Source organism: Falco rusticolus, chromosome 10 (assembly GCF_015220075.1).
Source record: "Falco rusticolus isolate bFalRus1 chromosome 10, bFalRus1.pri, whole genome shotgun sequence".
NCBI classification, from domain to species: domain Eukaryota; kingdom Metazoa; phylum Chordata; class Aves; order Falconiformes; family Falconidae; genus Falco; species Falco rusticolus.
The window spans coordinates 19,214,809-19,240,335 of record NC_051196.1 but is presented as its reverse complement, the minus strand read 5'-3'; the positions used below and the strand labels follow the sequence as shown (position 1 = coordinate 19,240,335).

Sequence of the window (25,527 nt, the reverse complement as noted above, 5' to 3'; positions counted from 1 at the left end):
CAGCCTTCTCCTTCAGACATGATGTTCTGCAGCCCACGCCAGCCTGGACCCATGCCATTGCCTGCCCTGACGTCTCTCCTGCTGCCTTCCTGCAGACAGAGCTGCTGGGTGGTGCACAAATGTTGCATACGTGAAAAAGCACAAATACTGCAGTTTGTGTATTGCCTCAGCCCCTACAGGCTGCAGCCTCTGCCAGGACCATGGCAAAGTCTGGAGTGATGGCTTAGCCTTGGTGCTATCCTGGAGATGTGTAATAACTTGGGTTGGATTAAATCAACCCAGGATCAAAGGGGTTTGCTAATTTATTTCCGACACACAACTAACAGGCACTCAGACTCAGTCGGGTGAGTTGGTCTTTGTTCCCAAAGCTTCCCGATAATTCCCTGGTTATTATTTAATCCAGCCATCCGTTGGCTGCCAGGCTAGCCCTGTCAGCCCGGGGCAAACGTCCTCCCAGCTGTTTGCTCTCCTGCTCAGTTCCTCTCTTATCAGCTGTGCCGTGTTGGGGCTACTTATGCCCCCCCCCACCCCCACCCCCCGTGGCTAGGACCCCAGGAGGTCTCTGGTACAGCCACCCACACCAGCCAGGGCCAGCTCCAACCCCACTGCCCTGCTGAGCCTTGGGGACCACCAAGGGCAGAGGTTTCACACACCCCCACCCCTGTTTCAGTGTCTGGCCACCCTGACGGTGGGTTTTTTCCTCCCCTTGTTTCTAGCTGGAATTCCCCATGTTGCAAATCGACGGTAGGAAGTCTCAGATTTGCCCACATCTGCAATAGGCACCCGGAGCGCTTGCTGCTGGCATCAAGTAAAAAAGAATTTGGTGTTATTAATTCCTTCACGCATCCTTTCTTTGTCCCTGAAATGGGTTAAAAAACTGCACTTGGCCGTAGCTATTTCACGTTACAGGCAGGCTGCCTATTTTGGTGCCGACGAGAGGCTGTGCACAGCTGTAGCAGGCAAGGTTCCCTGCTCTTCATCTCCTCCCATGTCTCCAGGTGTGTCCATCAGGATGGCTGAACTGGGACCTCTGTGTGTAACCCCTGCTGTTCTCCCACACTTCTGCTCCTCTGACCAGCACTCTCCCAGTGCTCTTTAATTCAGGTGTGGGGAAGATCGACACTTTTTTCCTTAAACAAAAGATCAAGATTAATTTTAACATTTTATTTACGGTCCCAGAGCATCCCTTCTTGCTGCAGTGACCTATGGTTGTTATTATTTGGAGGTATGTAATATACACCAATATTTAACGACTTTGTGTCCAGCTGGTCTTGCCTCCACCATCACCTGGTGCCTGAATGGGAAGGTGAGCTCTCAGTGCCTTGCAAACACAAGCCTGTGGCTACGGTGCTATCGTTTTGCTCGTCGCGGCTTCGTGCTGGAGCTGCTGCTCTCAAAACCGAAAACTCTGCCTGTTGTGCAAGCAGCGCTGGCGGCGTTTGGGGAAACGAGCGGTTAGCTGGGTGTAATGGCTGTCTCTGGCTTTGGGGGGGTGAGCACCTGACCATGAGGGCAGTGGGAAACACCTTTGTGGGTCTGGCAGGGAGAAGGAGCATCCAGTAGTGCAATCAGCACTGCCACCCACCTTCCTGGTGAGTCATGATGAACGGGCAATGACGTGGCTGGTGTCTGGCACCTTGTTTTGCATTCATGATGCTTAGCCCCCAGCTGCTGTGGTGCTCCTTTCCCCCGCACAGGCTCCGCTTCTAGGCAGAGCTGCCTTAATTCTAGTGAAATGTGTTTGAAATAAAGAGCTGAGTAAATACCGCAGAAGGGGTAGGAGCTACCGCCCCTTGGTTAGGGACTTGGTGATTAGATTTGGGAATCGCCTCAAATGTCTTTAGGAGAAGGACTTGTCTCCTCACATCTAAATATACTGTGTGCCCTCTACATGTTGGCTGGGTCCATCAGCTCCCTTTATTGCCGAGGGAGATTTGGTCAGTGGAGTATTTTTAGTCCTGAATGGGCAGATGGGGATCACATAAACTTCAAAAAAGGGAAAACACTGAGTCCTGCCCATGGGCAAGAGCTGCCCTAGGCACCAGGACAGGCTGGAGAGCAGCTTGATGGAGAAGGACATGGAGGCTGTGGTGGCCACCAAGTTATAGACAAGCCATCAATACATCCTTGCAGCAAAGACGCCCGCTAGCACCCCGAGAAGAGCTCTGGCAGTGGGTCAAGGGGCTTTCTGCAATGAGCTTCTGACCTACAGCTGAGGAATGGGGAAGTAAAAGCTGCTGTGAGAAGGGTGATGGGGGAAGAGGAATCGTCCTGAAGAAACAGTCATCTCGCTGGTGCCAGAAACCAGGCAGCAAGGCTGATGGAAAGAGGGAAGTGGGAAGGGAAGACATAGTAATGCTCATTTCTCAAACAGGCAATACACATATTCTAAGGTCATCCCTAGTGAATTACACAAGAAGCAGTCTTGTTTATTTTTTTTTTAAAAACAATAAATAAAGACAGAAAAAGAAAAATATACCAGGTAATATGGTAGTGATACTGAACAGCAAGGTGTGTGACCAGCAGATGGGTAGCAGGAAAAAAAAAAACAAACAAAAGGAAAAATACTGATTGAAATTCAAGCACCTAATTGCAAATGGCTAGGAGAGAGCTACTCAAATCTGCGTTCAGTCCCGACACACACACGGGTGATGTGTTCCCCCCTGGAAACAGGCTTTTGGAGAGCTGCGTCCCGGCCAGTGCTGCTTACAGGACCTGCTCTGAGACTGCCGCCTGGGAGCAAACGATGTGAAAACATATTCGAGTGTAAATGGAAACTGACAAGTTATCTTGAACACAGAAAACAAAAACACAATGGCAAATTGATATCTGTACTTTGCTCCACTTTTTCTTTAACGTTTCCATGTCTGCCCTATGGAAATACGTAGTATGAAAGAAGATTAATTTAACTGATCATTGCAAATATAAAGCAATGATTCCCTTAAATTAATTCATTACTTAGCCTTTTTTTTTTTTTTCTCCCATGTTCCTGGAGAATAAAAAAACCCTTTCAAATTCAAGTCTTCAGCAAAAATGCATTGCCTTGTTTTTCACTCCTCATGATGATGCTGTGTACAGAGGTGGGACTGCTCAGGCTCTGCAGGCATCACCTCTGATGTGCCTTGGGGATCCCACCCCTGAAACCTCAGTGAGAAATTCTGGTGTTTATTCCAGGCTCTTCAGGGAAGGCTCACTCTGTTTTCAGGTGCCCCAAAGACCCTTTGGTAATTTGTCCTGTGGGAATGGGGTAAAACTTAAATCTTCAGCTGTGTTAGAGGATGTCATAGGGAAACCTGCCTGGTTTTGGAAAGACCGATGGAGCTCGTGCTCTAATTTCAGCTCAAGGGCCAGCGAGTATCTTTCCAAGAATGGCTCAAGATGCCATTGACCAGAGAGAGGGTGAAATTTTAAGAGGTTTTGAGACCATTTTTTGCTGGATGGGGAAGGGCTTCCTTTACAACCCTGTCCAGCCCCTGCAGAAGCAGCAGCCTCTCCATGAAGCAAGACTGAAGGTATGAAGGTCCTTCCTGAACAAAAAAACTCCAGTACCTCTGAATCTTAATTCCTAACTCAAATTCTGGACAAAAATTCCTGATGTTAGCAGACCCAAGAGATGTGAGAAAGGTGAAACACAAGTATAATTCAGATTAGAAGGGGGTGGTTTGTCCTTGAAGCTACTCATCCATGAAATTACTGTCAGGTATGCTGGTCTCATTTTCATTGACCCAAATGTACAGAGTCAGAAAATCGCTCCAATGCGATCAGTTATCTATTCAATGCAACACTAATTAACGTAGCAAATTAAGGCATGATGTTATTGTATTTGCTTGTCCCTATATAAGCATCCCCCCCCCCCCCCTCTGAACAGAGGGGAAGAAACCCTCCCAGCCATGCTCACATGTTGAGAAGAATCTGGATGTTCAAGCAAAGGCATCATTTGCAAGACTGATTCTTGCCATAATGGGGCAGCCGGAGCTTTGAGATGTGAGCTTTAAGATTAATCTTGAAGATATTTTTTTCCCCATAAGCTATTGGTTATTATTTTGTCAATATATTATTTTTCAATATATTATTTCGGATCTTCAACCTGCCCACTGAGGATAACTATTATATTTTTCTCCAGGTAAGTGGGTGCATTCACCCAGGAAACACCGAACTCTGCGTTAGCCTCAGGCACTGCCTTCTCCTGTGAGCTGGGAGAAATTATTTCAACTCTTCCCCATATTTCTTTGCCTCCTCTGTGCTGGTACCAGGGGAATGGCTGGGGGAAACCACTCGAGTGTGACTGAGTTTGTCCTCTTGGGCTTCACTGACCTGCAGGAGTTGCTCTTCGTGATTTTTTTACTCATCTATGTCACCACGCTGGTGGGGAACCTGGGGATGATTGTCCTCGTCAAGACCAACTCTCAGCTTCACACGCCCATGTACTTCTTCCTCAGCCACCTCTCTTTCCTGGACATCTGCTATTCTTCATCCATCACGCCGAAGCTCCTGCTGGGCCTCCTTGCAGAGAGAAATATAATTTCTTTCAGTGGCTGCATCACACAGTTTTTCTTCTTTGCAGTATTTGGCACCACAGAAGCCATCCTTCTGGCCGTCATGGCATACGATCGCTACGTGGCCATCTGTGAGCCTCTGCACTACCTGGCTGCCGTGTCCCATGGGCTCTGCGTCCGGCTGGTGGTGGGCTCCTACGCTGCTGGGAGCCTGAACGCCTTTGTGCACACCAGCGCTCTCCTCCGTCTCTCTTTCTGTGGCCCAAACCTCATCAATCATTTCTACTGTGAAATCCCACCACTCCTGCTAATCTCGTGCTCTGACACCTGGCTCAACAAGATGGTGATGGCCGCATGCATTGGCTTCATCATAACAACCTCGGTCTTGGCCATCGTTGCTTCCTATTCCTGCATCCTGCAGACCATCTGGAGCATCTGCTCAGTGGAGGGCAGGCACAAAGCCTGGTCCACCTGCACCTCCCACTTCATGGCTGTTGCTCTCTTCTACGGCTCTGCAGCTTTCTTGTATTTCCAGCCTTTCTCCAGACATGCAGAAGATCAAGGGAAAACAGCCTCCATCTTCTACACAGTGGTGACCCCCATGCTCAACCCTTTCATCTACAGCCTGAGGAACAAGGATTTGAGGAGCACCCTCAGAAGAGCTACAAGGACGCTCCTCTCCTGCATCTATTCCCACAGGTCCTGCTGTAACTGAACCAAAGCAGGTCCACCTGCCACAGCCAGGACAGCAGAAGAAATCAGGCTGGTGCCTGACAGAAGGAGGGCACCACATATTTCTGCACAGCTGGTGAGGGGTACATGCTGTACAGCGTGCTGAAACACTGCAGAGTTTGAATTACAAATTAATCCTATGTTGGGGGTGCCTTGGAAAATAAATTACCTGTAATTACAATGTCTGAAAGAAGGAAAGAATGCAGGAGACAATCCTAAAAACACTGTCAGTGAAACTTTTGGAGTAAATGGATTTATAAGCAACTCTAGAACATGCACAGCTGATACTTTTTACCAAAGAGGATTTACTCAATATTATAACAATATGGAATTCTGTGGGCTGAAAGAGTAGGCTCAGAGCAGGAGGGGACAAGCTAAATAAAGGACTACATGTTGGAGGGGTGATGTTTTTCATAACTATGTTTTCAAATTTTCTAAGTAGTTCCTTAAGGTTTTGCTTTAGTACAATAAACCTGATTTATTATCTTCTCTGATCTGTCCAAGGATAGTCTTTGGGGGGTGGCGAGGTGGGGCGTGGGGGGCAGTAGCACATCCCCATGCTTCATATATATTGCATGCAGACCACCTGTGCCGGGCATCCTGCTTTCCTGGATGGGTCTCCCCCATGGAGAGCTACCAGCCTGGAGCCACCACACGGATGGTGTCCCTTGCTTAGGAGCAAAGTGGGGTTTTACCCCCTGTGGCAAACAGTTGCTCAGCTTGGTCCAGGAACAGTCTTTCAAGACATTGTCTGAGCAGTCCTGGCTTTTCCCAGGTTGTCCTCTGGTGCCGGCAGCACGGAAAGCCTCCATGCTTCTGGCCATATGTTGTATTCAGATGCACCCGACTCATTTGGAGGCTCCAAAACTCTCAGCACTGTCCAACACTTCCCCACCACTTCCTCTCCTCCTTGCGCCTCTCCATACAGGCAGAGTTTATTTTCCATCCCAGCTGCATCTTATTCATAATTTCTGCTTCCAGGGTTCAAGGGTTGAGTCATCTTGGCCCAGGAGTCATCCTATCTGGTTGTAGGCTTTCACATATGCATTAGTCACCATAGGTTCCCCTTTTGGAGACAACGATGCATTTGGGGGGTTTGATTCATCTGATCTATTTTAAACATCTACATCAGGGTGAGGTAGGAAAAAGTGCATGGAAAAGAGCATTTTTCTGGAAAAAGCACATGATTTTCTCCACTTCCTGCTTGACTTTGTTCGGAGCAGTCACACATAGTCTGAAAAGTCAATTTAAGCCTAAAGGGAAAGCTTCTGCTCACCGTGCTGATGTTTTGGAGTCCTGCAAAAACCCCACTCAAAAGTGATCAGGTGAAACTAGCTTTGAATCAATAATTTATAATCCAGCTCAGCATGAATGCCCAGCATCCACAAAACACTCTCTGGAAAGAACAGAAAAGCAAAGTGGATGAAGATAGTGGCAGAGCTATGCTTTTGCTTTGATACAAAGGTCACTAACACCAGATATTAACCTCCTACAGACTTGTATTTTCCATGGATGGATAGGAGATAATTCCCTAGGAGATCTGACCACAGATACTATGCCGTTTTGCTCTTTTAAGAGCAATAAAAGAGAAACTTTTCTCCATAAACCTGGCTGTGACTGTCTCAGATGCCTGGATCTAACTCTCTGGGTTTTTAAGCAACAGGATATCCCAGAGAGTGTTAAAACCCATTGCAGCAGCAATGTTCCTGAATTCAGAATTCCTGAACAGTTTTCCCTTCCTCCCCAACAGCATTTGCAACACTGCTCTAAATCCTGAACTATCTCCTAGTCCCTGAATATTTCTTACAGCTCTTTTTAATTCTCTGTGATGCCAAGAGGTAAATTATATATTCCAAGAGATAAATTTTTATATATATTTAATCTTTTTAATATATATATCTTTAAAGAAGTGGAAAAAAATACTCAAGCTTACATTTAACTTACTGAAACTAATTGTCTTTATTAATCTGTGCACGTCTTCTCCTTAAGGAGCTGTTTCCAAAGCCATCAATTCCCAGGAGGAATTTCCCGCATGACACCAAGGGGAGGCAGCGGCAAAGCTCTTGCTCTTTCGGTGAAAGAAGCCTATAAACAGCAGCTTTTCTCGGTCAGGTGTCAATGCCCTTCACCACTGGCAAACCAGTCTTGCTTTGAACGCCAACACTGGGACAAATTTGGGCTTATTTCTCCCATAAACTTTTAGTCTAGGAGATAACAAGTCTCAATAAGGCAAAAAAGGCCCTGAGGTGTGAGAAGACAGGTGAGTTTTAGCCTAAATAACGCTGCGAGGAGCTGCTCTGCTGCAAGGGGAGGACTTCAGGCAGGAGCCTGGTTTCACACAAGATACTCACCCAGGGTCGGGATAGCCGATGCAAACCCAGGCGGTTGTAAGTTGTTTTTTCAAATTTAAGGCAGCCACGAGCTGAAGTGTGAGTAAAGCCAGCCGAGACACGCAGGCACTGCCAGAGGTCAGCAGCCCCTCAGTCTCGGATGATTATTTTAATCAAGATCAGTGTGATTCATAATTATTGTCCAGCAGCCAGAGAGGGCAACAGCTTGGACAAGCTGATGAAGTAGCTCTGCAAAGCGTGGATGGTCCGAGGCATGCTGTGCTGGAAAAAAACCCTCACCATCCTCAGGTCCTGGTCTATCTCAGACCTTCCACGCGGTGCAGATAAGAGTTCTGGCGGTGCACGGTCCGCCCTGTGCTATGCCATGAAGACCACAGCGTGGAAGCCTGGCTTATGTGGCAAACTTCACATTGTTTGAGAGGGGTGTGAAAGTTTCTGCAACTGACTTAAGGCTGGAATGAAATATAAAAATTGGTATGACTAAATCCAGGTTTAAGGGAGGCTCGTGCATAAGTCAAGGGCATGCGTTGGACTTTCCTCATACAGAAGGGTCCTTTCCAGTAGTAAAATTTGGTATCTTTAACAGTTCAAAAATCCTTAGTGAGCAATTTCTGTGACTGTTCCTGAGTCCTAACCATTAATTTTTTTAAAAAAATATAAACTGCATTATCAGCAACTTACTGCCCCCAGTTCATAACGGTGCTGTAGCCTGGTTGGGATGTCCATCTGTACCAACCTTGTAAAATTCTTTCCACTATCTCTCAGTTCAGTGGCATCACAAGAATGATATAGATATCACCATATTTAAAAGGGGGTTAATACTTACACTAAATCTCCTGTTTCAAACCCAATTTCATAGGAAGGAAGGGAAGAAATCAGAGTTTTATTTTAACTTGTTCTGACGCTCCTAAAGGAAATTATTTTTCAAATGTCTTGATCTCTCACCAGTGTTTTCTCTGTTTTGATCGGCTGAAACAAGTTTGTTTGTTTGTTTTGTCAAATGCAATCTGATTTCTAATGTCAGAATAAATTGCTGTGGTTACCTCTTTGGACCTGATGAGTAACAAACTGAACTTCTTCAGGAGGTGGAATAAACCTTCCGATATGCAAAGTGACTATATCAAACGAAATTAGTAGTGACCAGACCAGAATAAAAACATTAGAAAATAAATTCAGTTGTGCACTTTGTTTAAAATGTGTTTTGAGACAAGCACTGAATATGTTGTTTGACAGTTCCTGCCCCTGAAATTTGTATTTCCTGATAAAAATAAATGAATCTTTAAGATTTGTTTTTGGGAAAACAGGAATATGCTGATTCTGTGGTTCTCTGCATCTCTGCTTTCCTACAGCACCGGTGTTACTATGACGGTGAAAGGAAATTGCACCCCCAGCGCTGAATTTGTTCTCTCGGCGTTCTCAACACAAGGGAATGTCCAGGCTGTCCTCTTCATGGTCTTCTTGGTGATCTACTTGATCACTCTGCTGGGGAATCTGGGGATGCTCGTGCTGATCAGGCTGGATGCCCAGCTTCACACCCCCATGTACTTCTTCCTGAGCAGCCTGTCCTTCCTGGACATCTGCTATTCCTCCTCAATCACCCCCAGACTGCTCTCAGATCTCCTAGCAGAGAGGAAGGTCATTTCTTACTCGGCATGCCTCCTACAATTTTTTTTCTTTGCGGTCTTTGCCACCACTGAGTGCTACCTCTTGGCTGCCATGGCATATGACCGCTACGTGGCCATCTGCAGCCCGCTGCTCTACGCCAGCTCCATGTCCAGCAGAGTCTGTGCATCACTGGTAGCTGGCTCGTACCTTGCTGGGATCATGAACGCCACTATCCACACGGGGCTGGCACTGCGGCTGTCCTTCTGTGGGTCCAACACCATCAACCACTTCTACTGCGAGGGGCCCCCGCTTTACGCCATCTCTTGCACGGAGCCCACCATCAATGAGATGATGATGTTCGTTGTGGTTGGCTTCAATCTGTTTGTCACCAGCCTGACCATCCTCATCTCCTACACCTACATTCTGGCCACTATCCTGAGAGTGCGCTCGGCTGCAGGGAAACACAAAGCCTTCTCCACGTGTGCATCCCACCTGACTGCCGTGACCCTCTTCTACGGATCTGCTTTGTCCATGTACTCGCGACCCAGCTCCAGGCACTCCCAGGACCTTGACAAAGTGGCCTCTGTGTTTTACACGGTGGTGACCCCCATGCTGAACCCCCTCATCTACAGCCTGAGGAACCAGGACGTGAAGGATGTGCTGAGGAGAGTGATGGAGAAGAAACATCCCTCTGACAGATAGCTTCCCCTGGTGCGGGGGGAATGGAGAAGTCTTCTCAGAGACGTTTACACATTTCATTTCTGTACTACTATAGTATAAAAGAAGCAGTGCTGTCCTGTGAGCTGCTGGGGATAAATGTATTGGGAAACCTCTGCCTTGTTCCTGAACACTGGGTCATTACCTGCTCTTGCATCAGGCCATTCACTGGGCATGTTACCTGTCCTGGGCACGCGTTAGCTTCTCCCATTCGCATTCACAACCTGATATTATTTTAATTGCAAAAACTTAAGTCCTTCTGACCATTTATAGTTTGAGAATGCATTACCCCTGTTGTCTTGAGCAACACCTACAGCTTTCAGTGTGACCATGATGATCAGAGCTCTCTTCATACCAAATAACGGGCACCTTTCTGGTGAACACAAGGCTTGGGTAATTCAGTGCTCCCAGCACTAGCAGTAGACACTAGGCTTCATAACAACTATTCACTGCCGCAATGCTCGCCAGGCCTCTTCTGCAACTTACTTTAGCTCAACTGTAGCTGTATTTTTAAATTGATTTGGGAAACTTCTGCAGTGCCTGCAACTTGCTCAAGGACCAGAGAGTTATTTTCTGGCATCTCCTGTGAGTAATGGTAAAGTTACTTACTAGTCAGGTACCTGTTCCCTATCCTGGTGGTTTGATCTTATTTTGGTTTTATTATTAACCACTTTTGCTCGGTTTTGAGCACTTGTGTCATTTCCCCTCTAAAACCAAAAATGAGATACAGGGGAACCATTAACAAACTTCAGCAACTATAGGGTAGTAACCCCATAGAGCAATAGGAGAGAAAAAAAGAGTGCTGACAAGGAGCAAATATGGGGTAGAAATATGTAGAAGTGATCTCAAGTAGATAGAAGCCTGGCATGGAGGAAGCTCCCACCTCAACCAGTGCTCCCACCAAGCACACCACCATACCTCCTCAGCAAGGAGCTCAGGATGCTGCTGGGTCACTGCATCATCCCACCAAGGCAGGACCTCAGCCTGCAGATGGGAATTTAACCTCAGGGATGAGGGACAGGTACTTTAATCAGGGCAACCCTGAGGTGCATTGCTCTCCATACATCCCGGCCCACACAATTGTCCTTAATAGAACCAGATGCCAACACACTGACCCTCCAACTCGGTGGCTTTGGGGCCTGGACTAGCTCTGTCAAGCAAGGCAGCTGGAGAACTGCACTTTGTCATTAACAAGGAAGAAAGTTTCTTTCCTATTAACCCCTGCTAATTAGTCTCTCATGGCTTGTTAAGAAGAATGAGGTAAGTTGACTACAAGTCCACTGAGGAGCTTTCATGGTGATTAGAAAACTTTCTTGGTAAACCCCAGAAGGTCTTGTTAAGTTGATGACTCCTGGAAGGGTGGTTGATCCCTGAGGACCACTTCTTGCTCTGGGAAGGGCAGCAGCATCCTTCATGATGGAAATAGCTATAACCACCTGTACGGCGAGAGCCTGGGGCTCAGGCCTGCTGGAGGGCTTTCTGTGCTGGTATGAGCTTGGTCATACACTCGCATCAAAGAGAGACATCCTTGTCCTCATAATATGTGCAGATAACATGGTCCCCTTGGTTCTCACTAATGGGGTGATTTGTCCCTGCCTGCTTTTGACCCCCTAGCAGAAGAAGCTGGGGAAGCTTGTTGCATTTCTCCTCACCGTTGGACCTCCTCAAGGACACCACACACCTTGAATTTCTTGTCATGAATTGCCTTGGGATAGATTTGCTTGTGGTTTTTTTTCATTCTTAAACTACGAGGCAAGTTGAAGTACACTACATAAATCCTCTGTGTCTGACTGGTTTTCATAAATGTGGTTTTCCTACCATTATGGATCTCAGACCAGAGAATAAGCATGGGAGTGGGTTCACCTGACTCTCAACACCTAAATAATTCATTGTCTGATTGTGAAACAGTCAGCCAGGTCTGCTCTCTAATATGTGGGAGTAAAGGGATGTTTTATCACATCCTAGGACAGAGGGTAGGACAAATGTGGTGCAACAGGAGCTGGTCTGAACATCAGAAGGCCAGGCACCATGGACCCGCTGTCTGTGGTATAAGAAATACTATTGAAGAAATAGAATATTATAGAAGAAATAACTGGGACAGCTCAGGAGCAGAGGCATGTTACTTCATGACACATGGAGCTTCACCTGAGCTACTGATTTGGGCATAAATTTGGCTTATTCTCAGAGACGCAGTTCAGCAGGATCTTGGGGGTGTAGATGGAGGAATACCAGAGATCCAGGAAGGACAAGTTCCCTGTGAAGAAGTACATTGGGGTATGGAGCCATGAGCTATGGCCTATCACCCTGATGAGGTGATGTTGCTCCTGGGGGTGGTGATGTAGGCTATGGTGAACACCATGAACAAGAGAAGCTGCACCTTCAGGTCAGTGGTGGACCCCAAGAGGATGAAGCTGGTGACTGAACTGTGGTTCCTCTCTGCTAGGGACAGGGGAAAGGGACTGAACTGGACACATGGATTACGGTAGCTATTTGATATTTGTAGTGTGGGGTCTAGGTACACCACCTAAGAGAACTTCCATGTTGCTGGTGTTGCTCTCTGTACCAAAACACAGCTACACACACACACACAAGAAAAAAAGTCTGCACCTGTAGATGACAACATTCAGTTAAATCATGCTCAGAGTCAATAGCTAAGTATGCTAAATAAGAGCACTGAGGTAGCTAGAGATCATCTGGAAAAAAAATCCCCTACTACAGTCTGTGACTCAAAAAATATTTCCAATTCCATTTAGGTATTCCTTTCTGGAGCCCTGCAGGCTGGAATGCACCAGGAGCATCTCACACCAGCTTGGGGGACTGGCACCAGACCACCCACCACATGCTAATGCCATGGACTGATTCACTTCACACCTTATCATTCATCTTTTCCCCCTTTGAGCAGCTGAGTGCTCATCAAGCCACTGTTGAAATGGTACAGATTTTTGTGGAATTAAATTCAGCTTCAAGCACAGCTCATGAGCGTATTTGGGGTGAGCTGTGCACTGCTCCAGCCCACGCAGACCAGCTGGTTTCCAGAGGTGATGGATCTGCCCCAGCCAAGTACAGAGTCCCCTTATGCATTTGTCTGGGTGGCTTCTCTCATCCTCAGGACAAATTTGTGGAAGTCAGAGACCAAAACCTGCCAGGTGTCTTAGGGGAAGAAGCCACACAGGCTCTCAATACTTTTTTTTTTTTTTTTTTTTGGTTTTGCTTTCTGTATTGCCTTAAATTTAAATTCATTAGAGGATTTTTGACCTTATTGCACACTTGAGCACAGATTGTATTTTATATATTATTATTATATATTATATATTATATATTTCCTGTCTGATTAAGATTTAATGAACAGAATAAGGATAGCTAGTAAAAACAGTAACACAGATGCAGTCCAGCAGAATTTGTAATTTTTCAAGCTGATGGTACTTTTCCTAATTTTGAAACTACCATAGACATATACCATAGACATAGAAACTACCATACCATAGACACATGACAGAAAATGCTGCTCTTGTCTCCTTAGACACAAATTCTGCTGAAAATCTGGGCACCTGAGATTATTACCAGGCAGCCTGGGTATCTGCAGAGTTTGTCTGAGGGGGTTCGTAGCACCTCTGGTTGCTCATTGGCAAAACAAATACGCATATGGACAGGCAATATTATTCCTGGTAATAATGGCAGCAATAAGTGGTGTCTGAAATGGAGCTGCTGGAGGTTCTGAAAGCAGCAACCTGCTCCAACAAACTAATACAGAGAGACCTCCAGCTCTGTAAACTAAAATCTCTTGGAGAAAGAGGATGGGAAAATGTTTCATGAATCCAGGCATCAAAACCACAGCGCCATGGATAATATGTGTCAGAACGCTTGGACCCAGTGAGCAGACCTCAGTGAAAAGAATTTTGTTTGGGTAATACTGCCGTTCTGGTGTTGATTTGAGTTTAGCTTAGGTCATTGCCATTGCCTTGCTCTTCTCATCAGTGCTTATAGCAAAAGTAAAAAAGAAAAATAATTCTTTTAAAAAGCTAACATTAAAAAACCTCGGGGGGGGGGGGGGGGGGGAGAGGGGAACAACATGACAATTATTGTCTTACCGAAGCCAGCAAAGGCAAAGATCAACGTTTGGGGTGGGTTTTGAAGCAAGAGGGTGCTAACATAGGGAGATCATGTCAGCAGAAATGGTTGCAAGAAATATCTTTGCATTGCCAAAATTCAGTTTAAGTGACACTAGAAAGGATACTTGAGAAAATTAGGTAATAACCAGGGGTGACTGCAGAAAAAAGTTGGGGTTTGCTTTTGGTGAATCATGTAGACTTTCACTTTTCATCCACTCCCTCTCCTCAGCATGGGGGAGGGGGGAAGGTATCTTCTTAAATCCAGATGTCCAAAGCAAATTGTTCCTGGTCTTCATTAGTGAGCCTGGAGGTGAAGTTTATATTCTGGGTGGATTTTGCTTGTTGTTAAGCTTCTATTCTCCATGGACTGGAATGCCTCCAAGGCCACAGAAATGAGTATAAATACCACTTGGGCACCAGAAGCTACAGAGGGGGCTTGTCTGCTGTCTGCAAGGTGCAGCAACAAGCCACCCTCAGTGCAGTTTTTAAGGAAAGAGTCCTGAAAAGCACCCTCAGCATTTGTTTGAAGATGAATTATGGCCTCAGTCACTATCTGGAGAAGCAACCGAACTCACCCCAGTTGCATGGAGCTGCACTGAAGATCTGAGTTTTGTTGGAGAATTCATGTCCATGGTGAGGACATCTTCTGTTCTGGCTAGTCCTCAGCCCTGAACCTGCTCTGAAGTGGTGGGACATGCAGGGACATCACGAGGCTAAAGTAGGCACCCCTTTCTCTTTGTTTTATGGACTTGAAGGTAGTGAGATAGAGAAAAGAAAGGACCAAACGTGTCAGATATCTCATTTATAGCAACAAGGCTGAGAACAGCAGAAGGAATCCTACATGGAAGGACGACTCTTCTGCTTTAAAGTTTAGATGACATAAAGCAAAGAGACATGTAGGTGCTTTTTCACAGGTGCCACCGTAATAGCAAGGGATGGTCCTGATGGCCAAGGCGAGAGGGTGCTCATTATTGGGTTCAGCTGGGATGGAGTGAATTTTCTTCTCCATAGCTGGTGCAGTGCTGTGGTTTGGATTTAGTATGAGAATGTTGATAGCACACTGATGTTTGTAGTTGCTGCTGGGTGATGTTCGTACTAAGTCAAGGACTTTTCAGTTTTTCTGGCTCTGCCAGTGAGAAAGGGTGGGTCCAAGAAAGGGAGGGGACACAGCTGGGGCAGCTGACCTCAATTAGCCAAAGGGCTATTCCGTGCCATTTCATGTCATGCATAGTATATAAGCTGGGGGAAGAAGAAGGAGGAGGAGGGATGGCATTCAGTGTGATGGTGTTTGTCTTCCTCAGTCCCCATCCCAACTGCTGGAGCCCGGCTGCCCTGGGGATGGCTGAGCACCTGTCTGCCCGTGGGAAGCTGTGAAGGAATTCCTTGCTTTGCTGTGCTTGTGTGTGGCTTCTGCTTTGCCTGTTGAACTGTCCTTACCTAATCCACGAGTTTTCTCAGTTTTACCCTTCCACCCTGATGTAGGGGGGTGAGGGAGTGGCTGCCTGGGGCTGTGCTGCTGGCTCTGGTGTAACTGTGCCGGTTACCTACAGCCCAGGCTGTGGTACCTCCCCTCCCTGCCCAGCTCCGCTCCTCCTGTTTGCTTGCATGGCCTCGGCTCTACATCCAAGTGAGTCTCCCCATTGCCACTGTGCCACCGCAGACTCCCCTTCCTGTGGGGTTATCAAGGCTGTGTATACTGAAAAGTGTGTGTGTTTGTGTCAGCTTTAGAAGAAAAATGCCCATGGTTTTGCTCTGCTTTGTTTTGCAAAGGGAAATGAAAGTCAATGGGAAAAGTATTTCTGCAAACTGAATAGTTCCATGTGGGTTTATTTTTAAAAAAACAATTCTGTTCAAAATGTACTTGTAATTTACTAAGGAAAAAAACAAAATCTGTTAAACATCTGAATTTAAAAAAATATGGTTATTACTGAGAAATGCCCAGTGGATTGACCTTGCTGCCATGTTAAATGTCCTCAGGAAAGCACAACTCGGAAGCTGTGCAGGAGCTGACATGCTAAACCCAGGTGGGTGTTCTCACTGTTCAAATTGACAGGTAGGTCTTGGCTTTAAGATCCTTTCAAAGCTGCTGGATGAAGGTTTGGCTTTTCCAAGGGCTATCCAGAGTCCAGCTGATGTTTTATGACCTTCCAGTAGGAAGAGCTCTGCCTCCATGTGGTGACACTGAGGAAGCTGAGGGTCCTGCTGAGCTGCCCAAACCATTATCTGCCATTTTATCTGTCTCCCACAGGTGGAATTTGTTACAGAGAGTGGCACCTGTCAATCACACTGATATGCATGACTTCATTCTTGTGGGGCTGACCATCCGCCTGGATCTCCAGGTCCCCCTTTTCTTGGCTTTCCTGGCCATGTACACAGTGATGCTATCGGGAAACTTTGGGATAACTGTATTAGTTGGGAGTGATCTTCACCTTCACACCCCCATGCACTATTTCCTTGGCCACTTGGCTTTTGTCAACATCTGCTATTCCTCCATCATCCTCACCAAAATTCTGGTGCGGATCTTGACAGAGGAGAAAACCATTGGCTTCTTGGGGTGTGCAGCCCAGCTCTGCTGCTTTGTCATTTTAGGGGTCACTGGTTTGCTGGCCATGATGGCCTATGACAGGTATGTGGCCATCTGCAAGCCCCTCCTGTACTCCACCATCATGGGTCCTTGCCTGGCCAGGTGGTTGTGAAGCAACTAAGCATCCTGCCAGGGTGTCTGGCAGGGTTTCATTAGGAAAAACATCATCACTATCTACTAGAGCACAAGATTAAAACCCACTAATAATGAAGCAAGGGATGAAGTCACCATAGCTGATCTCATGGAGACTGCCTCCCTGCCTGAGAGCTGGGGGTCCCTTGCAAACTGATGGCTTGGGAAAACTGGACTACAGTGACAGAATTCATTTTCAAGGGGTTCACAGATCACCTTGACCTCCAGGTTACCCTCTTTGTGGTTTTCCTGCTCTTCTATGTCATCACGGTGGTGGGAAACCTTGGCATCATTGCTGTAGTCTGGCTTGATTCCCAGCTTCAGATGCCCATGTACTTCTTTCTCAGCAACTTGTCCTTCTTGGATCTCTGCTACTCCTCCGTTGTGACACCCAAAATGCTGCTGAGCCTCTCATCGGAAAGGAACACTATTTCTTTTGCTGGCTGCTTCGTACAGCTGTATTTCTATGTTGCTTTGGTAACTGTGGAGTGCTACCTCCTGGCTGCCATGGCGTACGATCGCTACCTGGCCATCTGCAGCCCCCTGTGCTACCCTGCTGCCATGTCCCAGGAGCTCTGCACTGCCCTCTTGGCGGGGTCCTACGCTGTTGGGTTTGTCAGCTCGCTGGTGCTCACAGTGGTTGGGCTGAGGGTGTCCTTCTGCAGCCCCAAGGTCATTGACCACTTCTTCTGTGATGGGCCACCACTCTTTAAACTGGCCTGCTCTGACACTTACCTCAACCAAGTGCTGACACTCGCTTTTGCGGGCTTCCATGGGGTCACCACCATATCAGTCATCCTCATCTCCTACGGCTGCATCCTATCCACCATCCTGAGGATGGGCTCTGTGCTGGGCAAGCGCAAAGCTTTTGGGACCTGCTCATCCCACATGGTGGTTGTTGCCATCTTCTACGGGAGCCTCCTCTTCATGTACCTGCGGCCCAGCTCCAGCTACTCCCTGCCCAGGGACAAAATTGTTTCTGTCTTTTACACAGTGGTGACCCCCATGTTGAACCCCTTCATCTACAGCCTGAGGAACCAGGAGGTGAAGAGAGCTGTGAAGAGAGTGGTGGGGAGAATGACTGTTTCCCTGCCAAAGCGGTAAACAGCTGGACATTTAGGCACTGGTGGGAATGGGGTCTGTGTTTTGGGGTTGTCCTGAAATCAGGGAGAAGACGTGATAATTCCTCTAAATATTAATGTCCCTTTTCAGACTGGCTCTATGGATGTGGGATTAATTTGTTACACACCTGCCTCCAGGCAGTGCATCTCACAACAGGAGAAACACCTGCTTGTTGAAGAGCCACCAAAGGCTGATCTGTGAGGGAAGATGCTCAAGTGTGCAGCTGGTTTTTGAGTACCTGGGGGCAAATGTGTGCTGGGTTTTCTCATGGACCTGCTGTTCCTTAGGCAACTGCAAGTCACCTCTCTCTCTCCAAGGGAAATAGGATGACAAGGCTCAGCCCTGTGAAAATAACATGTTTGTGAGGTTCCTGCCTGAGGACTTGGACCCTTTTGTTCTCAGATGTCTTTGGCCTGAGCCCACTCGTGGTCACCCTGTCCTACAGCCTAGACATCATTCACCAGCTCAGTGGGCTCCATCCCTACCATGTGCTGTGCCTCTTCCAGCCATGAGGTGCGACCTACAGATTTTAGGTGAACTTGAGTGCTTCCAGGTAATCCCCATGGCAAATGGGAGCGTGCAGGAGAACAAATGGAGCAGACCAGGAGGCTTGGGTGGGAGAGGAGGAAATGCTTCCCAAAAGCTGCAGGAAACGGGGACATTTGAGAGGAACTTCTCTGAATCCTCTTCTTCCACAGTGGCCTATCAAAGAACGGGCAAAGGCTTTCTTAAAATGTTCTACTGCACTTTAACCCTGCAATGTGTTTTTTACAGCAAATAAATAGTTCAAACGCCATTGTTGCTGTATGGCACTGGGTACTGGGCAGTGCTGGTTCCTCAGCGTGCTCTTCACTGGAACGTTCTCGTCTGGGTAGTCAAACTGAGGAATGTACAGTAAAGCAAAATATGTTGGGTCACTTGCAATAGAAATAGTCTTCCTATTTTTTTCCTCTGATGTTCTCCAAGCATGTAGCTCTCTGTATTGGAAGGTCCATAAATTGTGGGATTTAACTGCCCAGTTTTGAGGTTTAGAGTGGTTAAGATTACATCTGATTTTAATCTCTCTCACTAGCAGGAAAAAGACCATGATATTTTTAAAAATAAATATGGGAAATGGCTGGGGTGAATTATGTTGCATAAAGGCATAACGTTTCTTATAGGAAATGCAGCGTTGTTGTCTGACACATTTACGTTCCAGACATCTCAGTTTAGGGGGGCTGAAACCAACCCAAGCTATGGGTAATGTCACTGCCATATGTCAGATTTCAGTGTATATTGTGTTTTCATGGCTTTATCTATATATTTTTTATTTGCAACTCCTCCTTTCCATTTCTACCTCCTTTATAAGAGGGACTATAATTATTATAGGCCAAAATTATAATTAGAATTATTCAGTTATAATTAAAATTAAAACTGTAATTATAATAGGCCAAAAATAGCTTTATATGCAGCAATACACAACACAGCTCCATAGTTGATAGTAGGGAGGTGAAGAATTTAGTGATAAACTTTTCAAAGGTTTATACCTACTCACCTGATAACTATTTGTGTATCTGCTTTCTATAAATTGTTTTGCCACCTTCATCATTCTTTTCTAAGAAGCGAAAGAAGTTTCTTTTGTAAATAACTGGAATGCATATTTTTATTTATCTTTTCAAGAGAGAGGGATGCTTTGAGTTGTACCTAGAAGACTGGTAACAAAGCGGGAACAAACATGAAGCAGTGGGGAAAGTGTTGACACAGAAACTCCCCAAACAGAATTATAGCATCACAGAATCACTGAGGTTGCAAAAAACCTCTGAGATCATCAAGACCAACCGTTAACCCAGGGCTGCCAAGTCCATCACTAAGCCATGTCCCCAAGCACCGCATCTATGTGTTTTTTGAACACCCCCAGGGATGGTGACCCCACCACCCCCTGGGCAGCCTGTCCCAGTGCCTGACCACCCTCCCAGTGAAGACATTTTCCCTGACACCCAACCTGAACCTCCCCTGGCACCACCTGAGGCTGTTCCCCCTTGTCCTGTTGCTGTTCCCTGGGAGCAGAGACCGACCCCTCCTGCCCACAGCCCCTGCCAGGCAGCTGTAGGGAGCCATCAGGTCCCCCCTGAGCCCCCTCCTCTCTGGGCTGAACCCCTCCCCCAGCCTTGTGCGCTTCCCATGGGCAGGCAGGTGCTCATCCATCCCCAGGACAGCCCCAGCATGCATGATGGGGACTTGGGAAGACAAACACCATCACTCCCAGTGTCCCCCCCTTCCTCCTTCTCCCCCCGGTTTCTATACTGGGCATGACATTCTATGGTATGGAATGCCCCTTTGGCCAGTTCAGGCCAGCTGCCCTGGCTGTGTCATCTCCTGGTTTCCCACGCCCCTCCAGCCCTCTCGCTGGCAGGGCCTGAGGAGCTGCAAAGTCCTTGGCTTGGTATGAACATTATCTAGCAACCAGAACCATCAGTGTCCTATCGACTTTGTTCTCATACCAAATCCAAACCACAGCATTGCACCAGCTGCTAAGAAGAAAATTAACAATGAAACCGAGACAGTGCTGCAGCGTTTCTGCCAGAGCCATCCCTTTGGCCAACTGAATCACACTGGTGGAGTCTGCAGACTGGAAGAGGAGCTGGGACACCTGTAGCTCACGTGTAGGTCCATGTGTCATGCTGACATGGAGCAGGGTGAGCCCAAACCCATCCCGTGTGCCCACCTCTCAGCCAGTCCTCTAGGTTCCACAGCAATACTGATGGAGAACTCATCTGTTCATGTGACCATGCGTGGGTCTCCTTTGGACACGGCAGCTCCTCCTCTGGGCTACACTGTCTGTTGATCCATCTAACTCCACCTGAGATATCATAGGATTTCTGGACATAGGTGTGGCAGATATGGCACAAGATGTAGGAAGACTTGTGTCCTTCAGGGAGCAGGGGAGATGTATGGTGGGTCTCAGATACTCCTGGATACCCATGGCTGAATGGCTGAACCATCACCTTCGTTTCTACTGACTGCAGCAGGTCTAGGCAGCTTGCTCATGTATCTGTGCTTCATGTTGTGGACAACTGACAGATTAATAAATCCCACCTATGGATCAGACATGATCCATAGACAAGCTGCTGTTTATATGGTGACTCTATCCATGCTGTCAGGTTAATCTGAAAGCATGGGCTTCTGTTATTTAAAGGGAAAAATTAGCTGTACTGAAAGAAACAGTGTGAACTGTAAACTCCTGAAAACATTGCAGACACTGAAAGAAGCTGGTGTCTATTGAGTGTGTTGAACAGAGATAAATTACACTGATGCTACCATAAATACGCTCTCAATTTTCTGCTAGCCAAAACCAAACACAATTTGCAGAAAGAACTGGATTAGCAACATCTTTTTTTCCAAACAGGCTGTGATGATATGGTTTTGGTCTTGCAATAGGGGTGGAGCAACAGAACGACCTGGCAAAAGGGAGGAAAAAATGGGCAGGTGAGATATTCCTGGGACTATCTAGAGCACAGTGAAAAGGTTTAATGGATTGTCTATCAATCAGGTCCTGTATAGACATCCCTGTTCTTAAGCATCAGTAGCCTGGAAGCCTTTCAGGCTTGTTCATTGCCTGGAGGCTTGGATCAGCCTTCATCTCTGGTAATCCCACCCATCTGCTCCAGGCATCCATCCAAAGCTAATTATGACAGCCTAAACTGCTTGCAATAGGTGTTTAAGATACTTGGAGTAAATTGCCCTGTGGCTGCACCTTCTCACCTCCCCCTCGATTTTCAGAGGGGCTTGTTGCAGAGTAACTTGTGCTCATTTGGATCTCTACCTTTTCTGTCTCTGGAGGCTGCCAAGTGTTGGAACAGTGATGGGTACTTGTGACAGGGTTGTAGCACAGGATTTTACGCCCCCCCCCACACACATAGCGGAGCCTTTTTTAGCAGTTCAGACTGTTGTGACTCCTGGATTCTCATTAAGGAGCCAGCGTACAATCGAGTTTCATTCCTCTGAGGGATGGGAACAGCAGCCCAAGCCACAGAAACACTTGCTCCCTGAGGAAGGCTGCCCCTTGCCCACAAAGACCTGCCGAGACACAGATAAAAGCCATGCGTTGCTGCAAGCAAAGGACTTCATCAGGTGAAAATATGCAGGAGGCTCCCAGATGCTCAGGAGAGACGTTCTTGTTTACCGGGAAGCTGGGAGGATGGCTTCAGGGGTGTCCCCCCCCAGTTACTGTGCAGGCGTCCCGAGCCTGTAGTGTCACCCCACCTGGAGGAGACCTTGCAGCTTGTAAGAGGAGGTGACCCCATCCGATAGGGGGGTGTGACCATTCCCTGAAAGGTCCAGGTGAGTCCTGCTGGTGCCACCCTGCCCTGGTGTGTGTCACCTGTGGGGAGGCTGCTCTGCTTTACACTGGGTAAAGGTGTGCTCCTCTGGGTTAGTTGAAGGTGAAATATTTCTGCTGGGATGCACTTGGGATGCACTCCAGCATTTCAAAGTCGTAAGATCAGAAATTATGCTGCTTGTGGTATGTTTAAGGAGGCTGGGGGAGGAAGAGGAGAGAACCTTTAAAGGAAAGTTTAGCTCACCCACTGGCCCTGAAATAAAGTGATGTTCGCTTTAAAAATTAAGGAGTGTTTCTTTATAGAAACATTCTGCTCATGGAGAACGGTTCTTCAGTGAGTCTTCTGATCCTGGTGCTCATCTGGTGGGGTAAGACTTGATTCTCATCCTCAGTTCTGTAAAGAATGAATTGTTTTATGCTGAACCTCCACATTATCAGGGTCAGGAACCTGTATTTCACATTTTCATTCTTGTGAGCAGCTTACCCGGGTGTCTGAAGGGAGAGCCAGCAGCTGCTGGGGTTTTGCCTGATGAAAATGAGGTAAAACCAAGCCCCGCATGTGTCCTAACCCCCAGGGTGCCATGCTGTGCCGGGCAGGCTCCCTCTGAGAAGGTTTTCCTCCTTAGATGGCATCTTGAAACAGGGAATTCTCAGCCTGGCGCTCTTTTCCCCCCCTTGGCCCTTCCCCTCTGCCCGTGCTCTCAGCAACACCTTGTTTTCGCCTGGAAATGAAGTGCACTTTGCAGACAGATGCTGGGGAGAGCACCAGTTGTGACTCCATATTCCAGGACGGAATCGTGGAACCCACTTTTGTCCAGGCTTAGTCCGTACGTTACAGTCGGTTCATATACATAAACACTCACAGCTCTCTCCTGGCACTTAAATCGCCTCCGTAAATCCACCTCAGTCCCTTCCATCTCCCAGCCCACCTCTGGAAACACAAGGCACGGTTAAAGTCACCAGCAGGCGGTGGTGGCTCAGGTGCCCATGTAAATGCTTCATACAGGCGACCCCAACGCCAGGGCCAGTGCCTGTGCTCTGAGCGCCACGGGGAAATACTTCTTATGGTGTTTAGTCTCTTCATTGTATATTCTCTAAACTGTACCAAGGAAATGTTTGATGCTTACCCCGGTTCAAAATAGCACTTTTGGACCCCGGTTTTGCTCGTGGTCTCCGTGGCTTCATCTCCCCAGGGTTTCTGAGGCTGCAGTACTAAACTCCTCCTGTCCTGAAGGAGTTTTAGGATCATGCAACACCCCCTGCCTCTCTCCCTCCCTACTCAACAAATTAGACGGGTGGTTTTCCCCTTCACCTCAATGTCCTTTCCAAAACCAAAAAAGGAAAGCTGCAGTATTTTTTTATTACAATTATATTATTATATTGTATAAATTATAATATTACAATTATAGCCAGAAGACAGTGCCAAAATCAGAGCTGTCCTGTTCTGGGTGCCTTATCACGATCGGTTTGAAATGGGGAGGAAGGGAAACAAATGTGGAAAAAGCACTTAATCCCGGAGGTCGAGGGCAGAGCTGGGGATTTGGTCTGTGTCACCTGCACCCCCAACTGCTGCTATATCTGTTGACCTCAACAAACTGCAGGTACTAAAACAGGATTCTGCAGTAGAGATAAACCTGCCCAAAGGTCTGCCCACGGTGAGAAAGTGAGAGACCCTCCGCAGCGACTCTCTGCAGGGCGGGGAAGGTGTTTGGGAAAGCCGGGACGCTCTCCCTCCAGAAAGGACCTCCTCTTCCCTTGGACTGTGAAGGAGGACGAGCTCAGAGCAGATGGCTACAGTGCAGTCCATCCCACTCTAGCACCCTAGGAAGGCATGGTCTGGGCACCTTGGCTCTACAGGGTGTCAGTTATCAAGTTATCAGTTTCAGTTCCAATAAATAAAGGCATGGTTTCCACTGTCCTGCATTTCCAGGCTCTCTCCTTCCTCAGCAGACACGAAGCCCTGAATGGCCCAGCAGAATCACACCTCAGTGGCAGAGTTTGTTCTTGAGGGCCTGAGTGACCGAGTGGAGATGAAGGCAGCCCTCTTTGTGCTGTTGCTGCTCATTTACACCATCACCCTTTTGGGCAACACAGGGATAATTATCGTCATCCAAGGTCACCCACAGCTCCATACATCCATGTACTTCTTCCTTGGCAGCCTCTCCGTTGTTGACATCTGCTTCTCCTCTGTGATTGCCCCCAGGACCTTGGTGAACTTCCTAGTGGAGAGGAAGACCATTTCCTTTGTCGGCTGCATGGGCCAAGCCTTCTTCTACATTGTCTTTGTGACAGCCGAGTGTTTCCTGCTGGCTGCCATGGCATACGACCGGTACGTCGCCATCTGCAACCCCCTGCTCTATTCTGCTGTTATGACTCCGGGGCTTTGCATGTGGCTGGTGGTGGGGTCCTACATCGGGGGTGTCCTGAACGCCATCATACAGATGACCTTCATCATCAGGCTGCCCTTCTGCAGGTCCAACGTCATCAACCACTTCTTCTGCGATGTTCCTCCCCTCCTGGCTCTGTCCTGTGCCAGCACTTACATCAATGAGATCATCCTCTTCTCCTTGGCCGGCATCATTGAGCTCAGCACCATCTCCATCATTCTGGTCTCCTACATCTTCATCTGCTTCGCCATCCTGAGGATCCGTTCAGCTGAAGGCAGGCAAAAAGCCCTCTCCACCTGTGTGTCCCACCTGACAGTGGTGACCATGTTGTATGGGACGACCATCTTCATGTATCTACGCCCCAGCTCTAGTTACTCCCTGAACACCGACAAAGTGGTCTCCGTCTTCTACACGGTGGTGATCCCCATGCTGAACCCCCTCATCTACAGCCTGAGGAACAAGGAGGTGAAGGATGCTCTAAGGAGAACAGCAGAAAGGATCACAGTCAGGCTCTGAACCTCATCCTGAAAACCTGACACAGGAACGTGGGTAACATGGGGATTTCTCCCAGAGGCTGTGGAGCTTCCGTCCACAGAGATATTCAAAAGTTGCCTGGATGAGTCCATGAGCAGCCTGATGTGGCTGTGAAGTCAACCCTGCTTTGAGCAGGACATGGAATAATTTTTGATCAGAAAGGACATTTAGGTCTCTGGTCCTATGAACAATATATGAGTGTGTGTGTATATATAAAAATACAATATTCAATGTATATTATGCTATTTATTTATATATAATGCAGTATATTCTTGTGTTAAATGTGTATGCCAACACACATACGTCACTGATTTTTCTTGTTGCTCCCCAGCCCCAATTTATCTGGGGCCTCAATCATTTTTAGGCTGGGCTGGGGAGGCGGCTCCTGTGAAAAACTCCTTCTAGGAAGGATGGGAACACAGGAGCTAAATGGATAAACT

General features: G+C 47.3%; 3 protein-coding genes across 4 annotated transcripts; all 3 read left to right on the top strand.

Annotated features, from left to right (window-relative positions):
- The first annotated feature begins 1,459 nt into the window (after positions 1–1,459).
- LOC119154367 (olfactory receptor 5AR1-like) lies at positions 1,460–9,886 on the top strand. Of its 2 annotated transcripts, XM_037401797.1 has the most exons (2): positions 1,460–1,592; positions 4,124–5,619. In XM_037401797.1, the coding sequence occupies exon 2, from the start codon at positions 4,258–4,260 to the stop codon at positions 5,209–5,211; it is 954 nt and encodes a 317-aa protein (XP_037257694.1). In that variant the 5' UTR covers positions 1,460–1,592; positions 4,124–4,257; the 3' UTR covers positions 5,212–5,619. The 2 variants fall into 2 exon arrangements, with proteins under 2 accessions (XP_037257694.1, XP_037257693.1); XM_037401796.1 differs by lacking the exons at positions 1,460–1,592; positions 4,124–5,619 and adding an exon at positions 8,888–9,886.
- Positions 9,887–12,118: 2,232 nt separating this feature from the next.
- Positions 12,119–17,830, top strand: LOC119154737 (olfactory receptor 5F1-like). Its single transcript, XM_037402628.1, has 3 exons — positions 12,119–12,213; positions 16,259–16,349; positions 16,955–17,830. The coding sequence occupies exons 1-3, from the start codon at positions 12,119–12,121 to the stop codon at positions 17,828–17,830; spliced, it is 1,062 nt and encodes a 353-aa protein (XP_037258525.1).
- A 6,294-nt stretch (positions 17,831–24,124) lies between these two features.
- Positions 24,125–25,069, top strand: LOC119154384 (olfactory receptor 1052-like). Its single transcript, XM_037401827.1, has one exon. It carries the CDS (start codon positions 24,131–24,133, stop codon positions 25,067–25,069), a length of 939 nt encoding a protein of 312 aa, XP_037257724.1. The 5' UTR covers positions 24,125–24,130.
- The last annotated feature ends 458 nt before the right edge of the window (positions 25,070–25,527 follow it).

Bases quoted from the DNA above. Each gene is read 5' to 3' on its own strand.
- LOC119154384 (XM_037401827.1), top strand. From the start codon at position 24,131: ATGGCCCAGCAGAATCACACCTCAGTGGCAGAGTTTGTTCTTGAGGGC.
- LOC119154737 (XM_037402628.1), top strand. From the start codon at position 12,119: ATGGAGGAATACCAGAGATCCAGGAAGGACAAGTTCCCTGTGAAGAAG. The intron at 12,214-16,258 runs GTGATGTTGCTC...TGTCTCCCACAG, and splicing joins TGGCCTATCACCCTGATGAG to GTGGAATTTGTTACAGAGAG. The intron at 16,350-16,954 runs GTCCCCCTTTTC...CTTGACCTCCAG, and splicing joins CCATCCGCCTGGATCTCCAG to GTTACCCTCTTTGTGGTTTT.
- LOC119154367 (XM_037401796.1), top strand. From the start codon at position 8,888: ATGCTGATTCTGTGGTTCTCTGCATCTCTGCTTTCCTACAGCACCGGT.